Source organism: Ovis canadensis, chromosome 19 (assembly GCF_042477335.2).
Source record: "Ovis canadensis isolate MfBH-ARS-UI-01 breed Bighorn chromosome 19, ARS-UI_OviCan_v2, whole genome shotgun sequence".
Classification (NCBI taxonomy): Eukaryota; Metazoa; Chordata; class Mammalia; order Artiodactyla; family Bovidae; genus Ovis; species Ovis canadensis.
The window spans coordinates 63,653,475-63,670,627 of record NC_091263.1 but is presented as its reverse complement, the minus strand read 5'-3'; the positions used below and the strand labels follow the sequence as shown (position 1 = coordinate 63,670,627).

The window sequence follows — 17,153 nt, the reverse complement described above, 5'->3', positions numbered from 1 at the left end:
AGGGTCCAGGAGCCAGAAGCCAGCTGAGGGCCCCATCCCCAAATTCCCTGGAAAGGCTAAAGCCCCTAGGCCTTTACTAAGCCATCTCTGCCCTCCCCACCCAAGAAGCTGGAGGAGACAAGGCCTAAAAGGGGAGACTTTTAATACAAAGAAAGCAGGGGATGACCTGGGGAGAACTTAAATAAAGGGGATGTGAGTGTCAGGAGCCAGCGGCCGGGGGCCTGGGGGCCCTGCGGAGAGGGATGATGCAGACAGAGTTCCGGGCCTCTCTGATCCGCCACCACCGGCCAAGCCTGCGGGAGGGAGAGGTGCCGCTGAGGCCAGGCCCAGCCCCCCGCAGTGTCCACCTCTCTTCCCACCCAGCCAGTGCCACCTGTCCCTCCCTCTCCCCCCGAGGCATGCCTCATACCTGTGCTCCTGCCCCACCCCAGCCACCAGGAAGTCCCCAGCACTGGAGAACTTGAGGCTATTGACAAAGCCCACCTGAGAAGGGAGAAGGACAACGTAGTGAGATATGAGCAGAGACCCTCCACCACAGCGCCAGCATCACAGTTAAAGGTCCACCCTGCTCTGCCCTCTGCCGCCTGGGCCCAAGCCTCCACATCTGTGAGATGGGGAAAGTAGATCGCAGGCCTTGCAGAGAGTTTGTGGGGATTAGGGAGACACTGTGCACCAAGCACGGCCTGGATCCTGGCTCAGGAAACTCCATGACCAAGCCCTGAACTGCCACTCTGCCCTAGGCTGCCCCAAGTCCACACGCTAGCCTGGCATTCAGCCTGGCACCAGTCATGCAGAACCCATCACAGGGACAGGCCGTCTGTGCTCTGCGCACACTACCCCAGTACCCAGGACAGGGCCTGGGACTCCTTTAGGAGGGGAGTGGAGGCGGAGAAGGGAGAGGAAGAAGGGAGAGTTTCTGCAGGCCCTGCAGGAGCTGGGGCTACAAAGGGAAGTCACAGCTGGCCCTGCCCTGAGGAACCACCCTTCTGGCAGGAAAAGACTGGTAAGGGGCTTTGGGAGAGTGGTAAAGACAGGCTGGTATTCAAGCCCCACTCACCAGGGGGATGTCGTAGAGAAGGTCAAGCTTCCGGAAGCCCTCTCCACATTGCCAGAGCCGCACAGAATTGTTGTGGGAGCCTGGGAGACAGGGAGACAGTGAGCAAGCCCCTCGGCACCCTACCCTGGGATGCGCCCCCTATCCCTGGAGGGGATGCCCCCCCATCCCAGGAGGGGATGCCCACTCTACCCAGGAGGGGATACCCCCCTATCCCAGGAGGGGATACCCACCCTACCCAGGAGGGGATACCCACCCTACCCAGGACGGGATGCCCCCCATCCCAGGAGGGGATACCCACCCTACCCAGGAGGGGATACCCCCCCTATCCCTGGAGGGGATGCCCCCCTATCCCAGGAGGGGATACCCACCCTACCCAGGAGGGGATACCCACCCTACCCAGGAGGGGATACCCCCCCTATCCCTGGAGGGGATGCCCCCCATCCCAGGAGGGGATGCCCACCCTGTCCCAGGAGGGGATACCCCCCCTATCCCTGGAGGGGATGCTCCCCTATCCCAGGAGGGGATGCCCACCCTGTCCCAGGAGGGGATGCCCCCTCCCTGCCACACAGGGAGCCCACCTGTGGCCACAAGGTCTGTGTTGAGCAGGGCTGCCACTGACGACACCCAGAAGGGCTGCTCCAAGCCCGGCTCCCCCCGCAGCCCGTGGGCCTCACGCTGCAGGGCAAGTGGCCGCTTCTTGGAGAGGCCCCACAGGGCCACAGAGCTGTGGACAGAGAGCAGAGTGAGAGGTCAGGGGCAGGGCAGAGGCCACACGGCAGGAAGGGACCAAGTGCACACCAGCCACGCGAGGCAGACAGGGCGACCTGCGCGCTCTGCCTCAATGTCCCCACCTATGGAAAGCAGCTGCTCCAGCTCCAGAAGGGGATTTTCTCTGCAGCAAGCCGGGGCAGGGGTGGGAGGCAGCTCTTACCCATCGTCTGCGCCTGACACCATGTGCTCCTCGTTGATGAGCTGGACGCTGTCGATGGAGCCCCTGAGAAAGCAGCTGTGAGGGGCATGGCCCAGCCTCGCCCCCAGCCCACGCTGCCCCCCACGCTGGGCACAGCAGGCCGCCTTACTGGTGGCCGCAGAAGACAAGCTGGGTCTCCTCGGGGATCTTCCACACGCGCACGGTCCCGTCCCGGCCCCCAGCGGTCACGCAGCACTCCCTGCTTAGAGCGTCCAGCGCGGCCACGGCGTCCTGGTGCCCGAAGCTGGAGCGGGGGACAGACGGAGGACGAGGTCACCTGTGAACCTGGACACACACGTGTGTATGCCCTCCCCCCGGGCACACTCACAGCGTCTCCACGTAGGAGTTCTCTGCCACATTCCACACCTTCACAGAACGGTCGTGGGACGTGCTGTAGAGCTGGTGGGTGCCTCTGCGGAACACCAGCCCCTGGGGGTTCATGGAAAGAGGGAAGAAAGGGACCTGAGCTGCAGCAGCCAAGACAGAGGTCAGGCCCAGGGAGGACGTCTGAAAAGCACGTCACGTGGCACGGGAGCCCCCCTCAAGAGCGCTCTGTGGGGCTCTACGTGGAGCCAGAGGCACACACTCTTGCCCTTGTCAAGCAGGTACAGACTCCTCGGAGGCCTCCTCCTCCCTAGGCAAGCTCGCCTCAATCTCCCCCAGCTCTTCCCCATCGCTTCCCCTGTTTCTGTCCTATACACCAACGTGCAGGTTCTATGATGACCACCCTCTGCCTCATTCACGCCATTCCCTGGAGCCCAGCACCAAGCCTGGCCCACTCAGGTGCTTGAGAAATGTCCACTAAAGGAGGCCCAGCTCCTTACCGACACAGCGTCCCGGTGACCTGTGAAGGTGTACAGGTGCTGGCAGCTCTGGGCCTCCCAAATGAGAATGAGCTTGCTGCGGTCGCCTGAAGCCTATGGGGACAAGGACCATGGCCAGGGGCACCCATCGTGTGCTCACACCTCTCACCCCCACCCGGGGCCAACGCAGCCTTACCAAGTACTTGCCATCGGAGGAGATGGCCATGCAGAGGACATGGGTGCTGTGGCCGGGGGGTTGCCCCTCAGAGCCCTTCTTGGCTCGAGGGATCACATGAAGTTTCCGTCCACTCTCCACACTCCCTGGCACCAAGGGGAAGACAGATGCTGCTAGGACTGGGGTAGGCATCTGGTAGCCCCCTCAAGGGCCCCATGGGACCGTGGAAAAGTCCTGGCCTCAGGTCAGAAGACCTGGCTCAGCCACTGGGAGCCCCTGGACAAGTCACCTCAGTTTCCCCATCTGTCAAGTGGTGCCAGTAATCCCCAAGGGCAGCCAGGAAGCCCGGAAGAGAAGGGAGAGGAAAGTGCTTGGGGCTGATGGTGCGAGCTCTTCCTGCTACTACTTGGGTGGAGGAGGCCAGCCCTCAGCAGTCAAAGGCTGGGAACCCAGGAGGACCAGGAACTCAATCCCAGGGCTGTGCAGAGCCTCAAGCATCCTTTGGTCCAACTGCCCACCTGCAGCATCAATCCTGTTAAATCACCAGCCCGCCTCTCCTCCATCATCTCTGATGACAGTGACAGGGAGCTCACAAAGCCCCACTCCTGGGCAGACACTTCCACCGTCACCCAGAAAACACCTCTCGGAGCAAACCTGCCTCCAGAAGCTTTCCCCATCAGGCCTCCGTCTTCCCTGCTTATTCCCTCCTCCCCAGACCACCCCTCCCAGATGATCCCTCGGGGCTGCGCCCCCACCCAGGCACTCACTCACACTTAATAATGGTGCAGTCTTTGGCAGCAGAAAAGATGGCCAGGTCGTCAGGGGTGACAACCAGACACGTGATAGACAGCTGGTGGCCCCGTAAGATTCGAATGTCAGCCGGGTCTGGGGCCTGGATCTAGGCAGGCAGGGGCTGGGTCACTGCGACTGGGGGCAGGAAGGCCCCCTCCACACACACACCCCCACATGCCACCCTTTCCCACCACGCTGCCAAGAAGGAAAGCCAAACCCAAGGTTGCAAGGACTGATCCTGTCTGGCCAGGTGCCCACTATGTTTCACAGCAAAGACCCCACAGCCTGAGTCCCCAGTTGGGCCATTTGCCCACTGCCCCGGTGATTCCCTCCAATCTGACACCAAAGTGCCTTGCCCACTCACCTCCTTTGCCACTGACTTCTGCAGCCTGCCCCTCTGCTCGAGCTGTGTGGAGAGCAAAGGAATGAGATCCCAGAAGCAGACCAATCCCATCCCTTCCCTGCCACCCCTCTCCCTCCACACTCACCACGTCCTCCTTCAGCCTCCCTGCCACCTGGTCCTCCTCAAATTCACGGGCCTCAGCCTTCTCCTCCTCTGTGGAGGACAGAAAAGCCCAAGTAAACCCAGGCCAAGACCCCACTTCTCCCTTCCTGTCCCAACCTGCCGCCTCAGTCCTAGGCCCTGAACACTTACTTGGGCTGTGTCCCATGGAAGTTCCGGCCACCTTGGGCAAAGGCAGCCGGGGGGCGGGTGGGGTGGGGGGTGGGGCAGGGAGGGCTGGATGATCTCCTCCTGCCCACCCTCTAGCTTTGCTTAGCAGATCAGTCTAAAGCCCCATGAAGCCTGGCCCACCCAGGGAGGTCCATCAGAGCTCATACCACCCTCGCATAGGGCAGCCAGCACCTGCAGCCCCAGCTGCCCACCAGGTACCTGCATCAGTCACCCACCAGGGGGCACAGGCCGTGTCCCTCACCTGCCCAGCCCAAAGGCTCACCTTGCTGCCTGAGCTGCTCCAGGTAGACCTTGGCCAAGCGCAGCTTCTTCTCCTGTGCGGTCTCCTCCAGCTCCTCCTCCTCCTCCTCCTCAGTCCTCCTAGGCGCTAGACTGTGGGCAGGAGCGGCCTGGGTTTGAGGAGGTTCAGCCCACTCCTCTGGCCATTAGGACTCTGCCCCTCACTGCTTTCCCTGCCACTTGACCACCTCCATCCCTGCCAGCCCTCATGGCCAGTGACCACACACACAGAAAACTGAAAAAAAAGAGGTGACTTACCAAACTGAAAGGGCCCATCCAGGGACCAACATAAGGGTGAAAATAGACCCCAAACCCAAAGACACAACTGTGAAGTCTCTCAACTCTGGAGGGAAAGAGAAGGTTCTATAGGTCCAAGAAAAATCAGATCATGTTCAAAGGGTCAAGAATCAAAATGACTCCAGACATCCCTCAGAGCAGGACACAAAGGAACTGCACACACAAAATTCGGAGTAAAATACTAAGCACTGGGATGGCGCCAAGTTGAACCATCCATGATGAGTGAAGATATTTTCAGGGGTACAAGGTGCCACAGAACTGGCCCCTTCTCCTCCTTTTAAGGATGGAGGGTGTGCTTCCCGAACAAGAAGACTGACCTAAGAATGGGGAAGGCATGGAAGTGTTAGTTGCTCAGTCATGCTCGACTCTTTGCAACCTCACGGACTGTAGCCCACCAGGCTCCTCTGTTCACAGCATTCTCCGTGAATACTGAGAGTGGGCTGCCATTCCCTTCTCCAGGGGAGCTTTCTGACCCAGGGATAGAACCTGGGTCTCCTGCATTACAGGCTGATTCTTTACTTCCTGAGCCAGGCATGGGAGACAGGAAACAGAAGATCCAACATGGAAAGTGGAAAAGATAGATCTAAAAACAACCACCACCCCCAGACACAAGGGAGCCGCCAACCCAGATCTGACATGAGGAACCAAGAGGCAGACGTATTGGGACTGTCACCGCCCCATCCTCACTGCCGAAGCCCCATCCTCTACCCTGAGGATGGGATTCCAGGTGAAGCTTAACTGGGTCTGGCTGGACCTTGTGAAGATCTTGATTTCCCCTCCACACCTCTCACTGAAGATGAGTCCTACGCTGACTTGCTCCTGGGAGCTGGAGGTAGGTCATGGGAACTCAGAAGCAGAAAGCCCAGGGCCGCCTGTTCCCTCTGATCACGTGCCTGCAGATACCTAGTCCCTGTCAGGTACCCCAACTGTTTCCAAGACTCATCCATGACCTTACCCACAGCTTCCCCGGAAGGGACATTGGAAATTCTCAAGGAAGCCAAGGCCTCATGCTCTTCAGACCAGTTAGTACCCAGCACCAAGCAAATCTTCAGCTGACAGACTTGCTGCCCTTCCCTCATATAACCAAGGACTACACTTCTACTCAGTTTACTCAAACGAATAAATTTTTGTTTAGTGTTCACACATAGGAGACAGAACTCTAAAGAAAATCAAGAGAAGCATACACCATTATAATTCCATCCATATAACATTCTGGAAAAGGCAAAATTCTAGGGATAGCAGTTACCAGGGGAGAGAGAGAGAGGAACTGACTACAAAGGAGCCAGGGGGAATTTTGGAGGGTGGTAAAACCCTTCTGTATCTTCATAGTGGTGGCAGTTTATATGAGTCTGTTACAACTCACAGAAAGGTACACTAAGAAACAAATATCACTGTATGTAAATTACACCTGAATCAGAAAAGGAAAAAAAAAAGAGATAAAAAGGAAGGAAGGAAACCAAAGAAAATTATTAACTCAGGAATGGCAGCTGGGTCTTCCATGTTTCTGCACAGGTCTAGTTCTGGTGGGTGCACAGAGGTCCATCATTTCATCATTACTGTCTATGGCACAATTACATTTCATTAACTCTTCTGTAGCTAATACATTCCACAACACATTTGAAAAATATTTAAAAAGTGTTTCACACAGGGCCTGGCACACACCCGCAGTAACCTCAGGACTACAAAAAGAACATAAAGTCCTTCTGCAAGCAGGTTAAGACCAACACGTACTCAATATTTAGAGGCAGAATTTCTAAAGCCAACTTTAAAAAAATAACAATTTGACATTTGTATTTATTTATTTGTTGGCTCTGCTAGGTCTTTGTTGCTGTGCCCGGGCTTTTTCTACTTGTGGCAAGCGGGCACTATTCTCTAGCTGTGGTGCATGGTTGCCCTGTGGCATGTGTAATCTTCCCAGACCAGGGATTGAACCCATATTGGCAGGTGGATTCTTAGCCACTGGACCGCCAGAAAAGTCCTCTAAAGCCAACTGTGAAGGAAGGCACCAGGATTTCCTGGTGTGACAGCTTCCATTCCACAAGGTCAGGCTTGACACCTTGCTAGCCCCCTCTGAACTCCGCAGTATGTCCCACCCCCATCACCTGCGGAATGAAGGAGGTACACAAAGCCCTTCACAATCTGGATGCACGCACCACCTGCCCTTCCACCCTCTCCATCTTCCATCTGGCCCGTTTAACCCCTAGACTTTTCTCTGATCCCTGAATGCCTTCCCTACCTCTCCATAAGGAAGCGCTCCTGATCTCTCCAAGCCCTATTTAAACTCCCGTTCTCTGTTCCCACAACACACAGCTCTAAGATACGCCTCCCATCACAACACACTCTGTCTTCACCTGCCTGCTTATCTCTGTTCTCAAAACAATGAAACTAGTGCCTGACACTCTCCGTAACTGAAATTGTGAAGACTAACGAGCATTTCTTGCATCCTCCCCTTGCCTGGAGTTCAGCTCCCTGTCACGAGCCAGGAAGGGTCAGCAGGCCTCCCATTGGGACTGGGGGTCCTCCCCACACAGAGACCCTGCAGAGAAGGAAATGACAGTTCTCAGGGTCAGAAAGTGGAGGAAAGAGTTAAGACCTGAGATCCTGGGTTCTGGCCCAGTTCTAGCACCCCTTCAACTGAGGATTCCTTCCATACACCACGGGTTCCAGGGTTCCTTTCCACTAGGTGGAAAAAAAGAGCTCACCTCTCACTCTCTGAGTCGCTCGAGATCTCCTCATTCATCTTTCCGCCACCCTTGGACTTGACCTTGTCCCCAGAGGAGTCGCCCTGGGAATTACATAATACGTTTTTGGTCAGGGGTCCCGACCACTCGGGCTCTGACCAACAGTCCCTTAGGTCCCTCGAGAGCCACTGGGAAAGGCAGTGGCCCCTGGCTCAAGTGAAAGGCTTTTCAGGATTTGACGCACGGAGAAAGGGACGAAGCTGACTCCAACCCGGGTCCCGGGGGCGAGACCCCCGGATGGGATTAGGGTGGTCCCAATAGGAGGGATAGATCCCCGCCTGCCAAAGCGCCATGCTCACCTTTCGTCGCCGCTTGCCGGCCCCCGCACCAGCCCCGGCCCCTGAGGCCGGCTTTCCCCTCTTCCGAGCCGCCCCTGTCGCCAACATGCTGTCCATGGTGCGTGTTGCCCGCAGCACTGGAGAACTCACGTGGCGGCTAAACCCTGGCAGTCCCACCAGACTCCCCGCTGTGATAGGCTCCCACCGCCCTATAGGTCCCGCCTCCCACAGCTCTATTGGGTCCTTGGATAGGTTCTGCCTCGCCCCCAAGCTCCCATAGGGTAAATGCCTGTGGCCCCGCCTCCCGAAGCTCCTATAGGCTCCCGCGCCCTGGCTCAGACGGTAAAGGAAGCAAGCCTCTTCCCGGCGCTTCCGGCCAATGACTGTGGCGCAGGCGCCCCGCCGCTGACTGACGTCGGAAGAGGGGTCGGACTCCGACGCCTTCTCTGTGTTTGCGCCCCTTGGACGCTGGGGGGCGTCAGAGATGCAGGGTTCCTTTCCCTGGACCGTGACTCCTCCCCGTCAGGGGCGGGGACCAGGGTGAGAGTCTGACTCCCTAGTAACCCGGGGAGAGGGAGCCAGGCAGTCCCTGGGAGAGGAAGGCAATGCCTGCACCTGCGGCCAAGGTCACTTGACAAACCGGTGGACACGCATTGCATGCCTCAGGCGAGATGTGCACCGCTAAGGGTGCGTCAGACCCCCGGGCCTTAGCTGTGTCCAGATCAAGTGTCCACCCATCCATGGGACAGGCTGCCCCGGCTCGACCTGCCCAGCCTCTGACTCATCAGACTGGTGACCAAATAACGGGAAACCTATCCACACCCAGTTCATCCCTGCTCCCTTAAGGCTTACAGAGGGTTGTTAGAACTGACTGCCTGGGAGGTAGACCCGGTGGCCACCACGTCTCCCAGGTCCGTGCTTCTCTTAGGTGAGTGCCCTATGGCCCTGCCCACAGCCCTCCACAGGGCAAGGCAGGGCAGGGTGGGTGTGACTGGCTTTTACCCTCTGGCAGTTCAGTGTCACTGGTCTAGAACCTGGACTGGCATCCCAGAAGTCTTGAGTCTGATGGGAAGAGTTTCTGTGCTACTGGGTCTCAAGCTCTGGAGAGATAGAGCTGGCCTCAGGAGTGCTGCCCCCGGGAGCCGCTGCCCTCTCTCCTCCATAGCTGGGGTGACTCAGCCCAGCAACCATGCCAGGTCCAAGTCAGCTGAGAGAGGGGAGGAACAGAGAGTGCTCTGTGAGGAGGAGCCCAGAAGTGGGAGGGGGGAGATTTTCCTTTCACTGTCCCTTCCACCTCAGTACACACAGGAGAGCTAGGGAGGGTGGAGAGCCCCTCTTCCTTAACCAAACTGGGAAAGTTGTTCAGAGGCCAGGCCTGGCCCCAGTGACTAGAGAAAGGGGTCTGTCCGGGGTGCAGAGATCTGGGCCTGATGAGCTAGGGAATGAGGTTCGTGACACTGTACAGAGCACAGAGATCAAGACCGTCCCCATGGAAAAGAAATGCAAAAACGCCAAATGGCTGTCTGGGGAGGCCTTACAAATAGCTGTGAAAAGAAGAGAGGCGAAAAACCAAGGAGAAAAGGAAAGATATAAGCATCTGAATGCAGAGTTCCAGAGAATAGCAAGAAGAGATAAGAAAGCCTTCTTCAGTGATCAATGCAAAGAAATAGACGAAAAGAACAAAATGGGAAAGACTAGAGATCTCTTCCAGAAAATTAGAGATACCAAGGGAAGGCAATGGCACCCCACTCCAGTACTCTTGCCTGGAAAGAGTACTAGCCTGGAAAATCCCATGGATGGAGGAGCCTGGTAGGCTGCAGTCCATGGGATCGCTAAGAGTCAGACACGACTGAGCAGCTTCACTTTCACTTTTCACTTTCATGCATTGGAGAAGGAAATGGCAACCCACTCCAGTGTTCTTGTCTGGAGAATCCCAGGGACAGGGGAGCCTGGTGGGCTGCCGTCTATGGGGTCGCACAGAGTTGGACACGACTGAAACAACTTAGCAGCAGCAGCAGCAAGGGAACATTTCATGCAAAGATGGGCTCGATAAAGGACAGAAATAGTATGGACCTAACAGAAGCAGAAGATATTAAGAAGAGGTGGCAAGAATACACAGAAGAACTGTACAAAAAAGATCTTCACGACCCAGATAATCATGATGGTGTGATCACTCATCTAGAGGCAGACATCCTGGAATGTGAAGTCAAGTGGGCCTTAGCATCACTACAAACAAAGCTAGTGAAGGTGATGGAATTCCAGTTGAGCTATTTCAAATCCTGAAGGATGATGCTGTGAAAGTGCTGTACTCAATATGCCAGCAAATTTGGAAAAGTCAGCAGTGGCCACAGGACTGGAAAAGGTCAGTTTTCATTCCAATCCCAAAGAAAGGCAATGCCAAAGAATGCTCAAACTACCACACAATTGCACTCATCTCACATGCTAGTAAAGTAATGCTCAAAATTCTCCAAGCCAGGCTTCAGCAATACATGAACCATGAAATTCCTGATGTTTAAGCTGGTTTTAGAAAAGGCAGAGGAACCAGAGATCAAATTGCCAACATCCGCTGGATCATGGAAAAAGCAAGAGAGTTCCAGAAAAACATCTATTTCTGCTTTCTTGACTATGCCAAAGCCTTTGACTGTGTGGATCACAATAAACTGTGGAAAATTCTGAAAGAGATGGGAATACCAGACCACCTGTCCTGCCTCTTGAGAAATCTGTATGCAGGTCAGGAAGCAACAGTTAGAACTGGACATGGAACAACAGACTGGTTCCAAATAGGAAAAGGAGTATGTCGAGGCTGTATGTTGTCACCCTACTTATTTAACTTCTATGCAGAGTACATCATGAGAAACGCTGGTCTGGAAGAAACACAAGCTGGAATCAAGATTGCCGGGAGAAATATCAATAACCTCAGATATGCAGATGACACCACCCTTATGTAGAAAGTGAAGAGGAACTACAAAGCCTCTTAATGAAAGTGAAAGAGGAGAGTGAAAAAGTTGGCTTAAAGCTCAACATTCAGAAAACGAAGATCATGGCATCTGGTCCCATCACTTCATGGGAAATAGATGGGGAAACAGTGGAAACAGTGTCAGACTTTATTTTCTGGGGCTCCAAAATCACTGCAGATTGTGATGGCAGCCATGAAATTAAAAGATGCTTAGTCCTTGGAAGAAAAGTTATAACCAACCTAGATGGCATATTCAAAAGTAGAGACATTACTTTGCCGACTAAGGTCCGTCTAGTCAAGGCTGTGGTTTTTCCAGTGGTCATGTATGGATGTGAGAACTGGACTGTGAAGAAGCTGAGTGCCGAAGAATTGATGCTTTTGAACTGTGGTGTTGGAGAAGACTCTTGAGAGTCCCTTGGACTGCAAGGAGATCCAACCAGTCCATTCTGAAGGAGATCAACCCTGGGATTTCTTTGGAAGGAATGATGCTAAAGCTGAAGCTCCAGTACTTTGGCCACCTCATGCGAAGAGTTGACTCATTGGAAAAGACTCTGATGCTGGGAGGGATTGGGGGCAGGAGGAGAAGGGGACGACCGAGGATGAGATGGCTGGATGGCATCCCTGACTCGATGAACGTGAGTCTGAGTGAACTCCAGGAGTTGGTGCTGGACAGGGAGGCCTGGCATGCTGCGATTCATGGGGTCGCAAAGAGTCAGACATGACTGAGCTACTGAACTGAACTGATGGGAGAGGGGAGGAAATGGAGGCAAGGGGAGGAAATGGAGGCAGAGGGAGGTTACCAAAGGCAAACTCAGGGTGGGGCACCCCCTCTGGCCACAGGTGCATGAAGACCACGACTGCGCTGAGCCAAACCGACATTGGGAGCAACAACAACTTCTACATCATCCAGCTGCTGGAAGAAGCTGGCTGCTGCTTCTGCTGGACCCACTGGGGACGCGTGGTGGGTGCCACCCACCCATCCTGTGCCCACCTCCTCCCCACCTCTCCCTGCTCAGTGCGTGCCTCCTGCCCCCAAGGGTCCCCACAGCTTATGCAGGCCGAAAGGCCACAGCCACTGACTGTGGCCCTGCCCCATCTCTGACGCCCAGGGGCACTTGGCACAGGCTGGCACAACAGAGGCCAGCAAGCATTGATGGCAGGCACTGTGGCTGTGTCGCTTACAGGGAGAGGTGGGCCAGTCAAAGCTCAACCGCTTCGTGTCACTGGAGGATGCAAAGAAGGATTTTGAGAAGAAATTTCGGGACAAGACCAAGAACAGCTGGGCAGAGCGGGACCGCTTTGTGGCCCACCCTGGCAAATATACACTTATCGAAGTGCAGAGGGAGGACGAGGCCCAGGAAGCCGTGGTGCAGGTAAAGTGGCCAGGGAGGAAGGGTGGGCCTGGGCCGAGAGGGGACACTACTGCTTGGCTGTGCGCCCTCAGGACAGGCCTCACTCTGTAGCCTCGACCCGCTCTGGCTGCAGGTGCCCAGCCCAGCTACTCCTGCCCATGTGCGTCCTCTACCCCTAGGCGGACAGAGGCCCAGTGAGGGCTGTGGTTCAGCGGGTGCGGCCCTGCTCCTTGGACGCAGCCACACAGAAGCTCATCACCAACATCTTCAGCAAGGACATGTTCCAGAATGCCATGGCGCTCATGAACCTGGGTGAGGAGTTGGGGGCGGGCAGGGTAGCAGGGGCCTGGGGGTGGCAAGGCTGCGGGGTGGTCTCCTCACGCTCCCCATCCCCCCAGATGTGAAGAAGATGCCCCTGGGGAAGCTGAGCAAGCAGCAGATCGCCCGGGGTTTTGAGGCCTTGGAGGCAGTGGAGGCGGCCTTGAAAGCCCCCGCAGACAGTGGGCACAGCCTGGAGGAGCTGTCCTCCCACTTCTACACCATCATTCCCCACAACTTCGGCCGCAGCCAGCCCCCGCCCATCAACTCCCCCGAGCTTCTGCAGGCCAAGAAGGACATGTTGCTGGTGAGGGCTGGCAGGTCACAAAGCAGACAGACGGGGCAAGGGAGATGGGGGACAGAGAGATGGACTGTGACGAGCAGGCCAAAGGACAGAGGAGGGGAAAGCCAGGCAGATAGATGGGGTGCAGCTGAGTAGGTGGATACACAGGTGGGGAGCCACAGCCCTAGTCAGATGGGAGGGGGCGGGAGGGTCAAGGGGACAGCCCAGCTGCCAGTGCCCATCACCTTAGGTCCTGGTGGACATCGAGCTGGCCCAGACCCTGCAGGCCACCCCCGAGGAGACAAAGAAAGTGGAGGAGATGCCGCACCCACTGGACTGAGAATACCAGCTCCTCAAGTGCCAGCTCCAGCTGCTGGACCCAGAGACACCTGAGTACAAGGTGGGCCGGGCCTCACAGAGGAGCCAGGCTAGCAGTGGGCACTGTTCCTCTGACTGTCTGCCCTCCAGGTGCCCAGAGGGGTCCCTCGCCCTGGGCCTTCTCTCACTGTCTCCAGACCCTGAGGAGAGCCCTGGGACTGGGGGATGAGAGGAGGTTGGTCCACATGCCTCTTGCTCTTGACACCCAACTTCTGCTGTCTCGGCAGGTGATACATGCCTACTTAAAACAGACTAGCAACAGCTACAGGCCCCCTGCTCTTCAACATGTTTGGAAAGTGGACCGAGAAGGGGAGGTAAGGGAGAGTCCCCCCATCATCACTACCTTCTCCCTGAGGGAGAAGACCTTGCCTTACCCACTCCTTAGGGAGTAGGCTGAGCCACTCTGACCGGTTTCCACCAGGCCTAGGTCTTGTGCCTGTGTGCATGAGTGTGTGAGTGGCCAGGGGGCCCTTGGCCTTGGTTATCTCCTCTGATGGCAGCCAGAAGCACCTGAGCTTGGGGGCGTGACTCTCCTGGTTCCCACCTCCTCCGACCCCAGGCAGATCGGTTCCAGGTCCACGCCAAGCTGGGCAATCGGAAGCTACTGTGGCATGGCACCAATGTGGCCGTGGTGGCCGCCATCCTCACCAGTGGGCTCCGCATTATGCCACATTCTGGAGGCCAGGTCGGCAAGGGCATCTACTTTGCCTCAGAGAACAGCAAGTCGGCTGGCTATGGTGAGGCGTCCCTCAGAGCCAAGTCCTGGGTGGGCATGGGGACACTAAGGAGCATGGGGCCTGGTGCTTGTCCAGTTGGTGGTGGACCCAGGAGAGGATCTCTTGGATGCTTACTGACGCGAGAGCGCAGTGGGGAATCCTGGCGGTTGGGGGACTCAGGAGGCATCCGGTGGTCAGGACAGCTTCCTGAGGGAGGCAATATGGATAAGATGAAGATGCCAACCTGATCTGGGGAGGGGGATGGTGAAAGAGGAGCCTTTGAGGTAAAGTAGCCCGGGGGTGGCACAAAGCCTGGGAGGCTGCAGCAGGTTAGCATCTCTGAGCACAGCCTGAAACAAAGCTTAGAGAAAATGCCTGGTGTGGAAGGGGGGCTTGGGGCCCAGGACGATCAAAGGAACCTATTCAGAGAAAGATGGGGAGTACAGTTGAACCTGGCTGCAGCCACAGGGAGGGTGGTTAGGGTCAGAGGCTGCTGGGAGGCTGTGTTCCCATCCAGGCCAACTATGATGGGCGCCCAGTCCAGGGCAGTGAAGCTGGAGGAGGAGAGAAACCAGGAGATGAGTATGTGAGAGGTGGGATGGGCAGCGTGTGGGAAAGGGTGGAGGGTGTCTCTGATGCCCCCCAAGTTTCTGTCCAGAGGTGTCCTCACTGAGGTGATCTCCCTATCCTGGCTCCTCGGGCCAGGTTGACCGCGTTATTGGAAACCACCACCTGCCCCCACTCAGGAGAGCAAGGTCAGAGGAGTCGTCTTAGAACAGATGGGGCTGAAGGTTGCTCAAGGCCTGGGAGCCCACTAGGAGGGCAGAAGAGCCTAAGGAGAGGAGTGTGGCCTCAGGAGATCTTTGCAAGAGGATCCCAGGATAGAGGCTGAAGGAAGCCAGTGGCAAAATCAGCAGAGCAGGCCAGAAGAGCCCCCGCCCCAGATAGGGTCACTGAAAGGCCATTACTGACCTTGGTGATGGTGGCAGAGGCCTGGCCTCAGGGAGCTGAGAGGAGAAAAGAGGCAGGCAGGGACAAGGAGCCCGGAGAAATGGTGGGAGGAAGGATGGAAGAAGGCCCGGGCAGCAAAGCCAAAGGAGATGATAGTGCAGCAGAGAGGGGCCCCAGGAGTCAGGCAGAGGCCAGTCTGCCTACCCTGAGCCTTCCTGTGTCCCCAGTTACTGGCATGTCCTGCGGGGCCCATTGCGTTGGCTACATGTTCCTGGGTGAGGTGGCACTGGGCAGAGAGTACCAGATCACCGTCGACAAGCCCAGCTTGAAGCAGCCACCCTCTGGCTTCGACAGTGTCATTGCCCGTGGCCACACAGAGCCTGGTGAGTCTCAGGAAGCTGGACAGGCCTAAGCATAGAGGTGAGGCTGAGATGAAGCAGGACGCTTTCAGGGAGAAGGTCAGCAGGAAAGGGACTGTGAAGAAGGATAAGAAGAAGCCGGCTTCCTCACCATAGTCCTTCACTATGTCATTCAACATATGCTCACTGATTCAACAAATCATTTCTGGGCATCCAGGAGGGCTTCAAAGAGGAGGTGTCCATTGGCTGAGCATGGAAAGATGAGCCAGCATTTCCTAGGCAGAGAAATGCAGGAGGAGATTCCAGGCAGAAGGCCCACCCTGTGCAGCAGTTGGGAGGTTGGCCAGGGGGGAATGAGTGCCTGTCACAGGCACTCCCTGTGACAGAAGAGCATAGAGGGTAGGGCTAACTGGTAAAGCCAAGGACCAGTGGCCTTTGGGTCACCCATGGCCCTTGCTGTGCCCTGCAGATCCAACCCAGGACACCGAGCAGAAGCTAGATGGCCAGCGAGTAGTGGTGCCCCAGGGCCAGCCCATGCTTTGCCCAGAGTTCAGAAGCTCCAACTTTCTCCAGAGCGAATATCTCATCTATCAGGAGAGCCAGTGCCGCCTGCGCTACCTGCTAGAGATTCACCTCTGAGCTGCGCGCCCAATCCTCCCACCCCCGGGCAGGAGCTCGACTATCACCCTCAATCCCATAGCAACCTCTGGCTCTCACATCTCCCTCCTGTGTTCCAGTGATTCCCTGTCCCTCTGATCCTTGTTGGTTCTGGCATGCCTGTGGCCTCTGTCTCACCTCCTAAGGTGATGGGTGTGATGGACTGCAACACGAATACAGCAGCCTATTCAAGGCTGTGTAGTTAGAGGGGCACAAACTCAGAGTGGGTGGGTCCCACATCCACCCAGGCCATCCACTCTGGCCACAGGGGTTCCCTAGAGCAGGAGATGATATTGAGAATCCAAGATCCAGGCAGAGGTATGCTCTTTGGAACTGTGTGCCATTGCTTTTAAGTCCTGGTAGCAAAGAGGACTAGGAAATATCTGCATGTAAATAAACACATCATCTCTGTTTCTCCCATTCCAATGTGTCCTTCCATTGTTTCCCAAATCTATAATTATACTCCCTTCTTCTATAGTCAGAACCTTGGTTCACATCAACCTCAAATCATTTACCTACTGGCTTAATTCCACACAAAAGCAGTTTCAGAATTGCTGTACCCATAACCATTGTGAAAAACAAACTTGCTAAGTAGAGTTCAAGATTTGTCAAACCTTATTCAAGCTAACTTTTTTGCCTTTAGACTGAAGGTCAATGGTCAAAGCAACAATTTGAACACAGGTTCAAATATTACTTGTATTAGTTAATTTCCCTTCATCGTGGTGGTTATTCATTTGAAATGCAGGCAGGTTCATTTGTTTCTGTATATATTCACTTGGGGGCTTTCTCATCTTTATTCATTTTTTTTTTCAACACATAGACCATTAATATGGTCCTCCAACGTCCAAATCTGTGCTCAGAAGAGTGTTCTTGTCCTAGCCCTCTCACTCCATGCTCCATGCCCACCAACCTACTGTAGTTTCTGGTTTATGCTCCCTGCATTTCTTTTTGAAAAAAAAAAAATGATGATAAACTACCAAATGTTTTCACTGTTAATTTAGTTGAACAATTTTGGAGGGAGAATGCACTCCCTAACCTACCATAGTCCCCATCCCTGCCTACTGCCTTCCCCAGGCACCTGTTCTCATTTTCTTTCC

At 55.6% G+C, this 17,153-nt stretch overlaps 2 protein-coding genes across 2 annotated transcripts; one reads left to right on the top strand and one right to left on the bottom strand.

Annotated features, from left to right (window-relative positions):
- Window positions 1–125: 125 nt before the first annotated feature.
- RRP9 (ribosomal RNA processing 9, U3 small nucleolar RNA binding protein) lies at window positions 126–8,927 on the bottom strand. The gene is made up of 15 exons (XM_069561384.1): window positions 8,108–8,927; window positions 7,770–7,852; window positions 4,754–4,863; window positions 4,286–4,353; window positions 4,162–4,203; window positions 3,777–3,903; window positions 3,027–3,151; window positions 2,852–2,944; window positions 2,356–2,456; window positions 2,137–2,271; window positions 1,989–2,051; window positions 1,636–1,781; window positions 1,058–1,137; window positions 410–483; window positions 126–293 (listed from the first exon to the last, which is right to left on the bottom strand). Exons 1-15 carry the CDS (start codon window positions 8,201–8,203, stop codon window positions 200–202), a joined length of 1,437 nt encoding a protein of 478 aa, XP_069417485.1. The 5' UTR covers window positions 8,204–8,927; the 3' UTR covers window positions 126–199.
- Window positions 8,928–11,839: 2,912 nt separating this feature from the next.
- On the top strand, window positions 11,840–17,019 carry PARP3 (poly(ADP-ribose) polymerase family member 3). The gene is given in 9 exon segments (XM_069561386.1): window positions 11,840–12,003; window positions 12,227–12,415; window positions 12,574–12,706; window positions 12,793–13,019; window positions 13,246–13,395; window positions 13,601–13,687; window positions 13,933–14,110; window positions 15,268–15,423; window positions 15,869–17,019. Coding segments are annotated over 9 exon segments (1,407 nt in total). The 5' UTR covers window positions 11,840–11,886; the 3' UTR covers window positions 16,039–17,019.
- The last annotated feature ends 134 nt before the right edge of the window (window positions 17,020–17,153 follow it).

Excerpts from the sequence above, each read along its gene's own strand:
- RRP9 (XM_069561384.1), bottom strand. The coding sequence starts at position 8,203 with ATGGACAGCATGTTGGCGACAGGGGCGGCTCGGAAGAGGGGAAAGCCG. Across the intron at positions 7,853-8,107 it reads CCGGCAAGCGGCGACGAAAG|GGCGACTCCTCTGGGGACAA; the intron begins GTGAGCATGGCG and ends TGTAATTCCCAG. Across the intron at positions 2,945-3,026 it reads CCTCCGATGGCAAGTACTTG|GCTTCAGGCGACCGCAGCAA; the intron begins GTAAGGCTGCGT and ends TTGTCCCCATAG.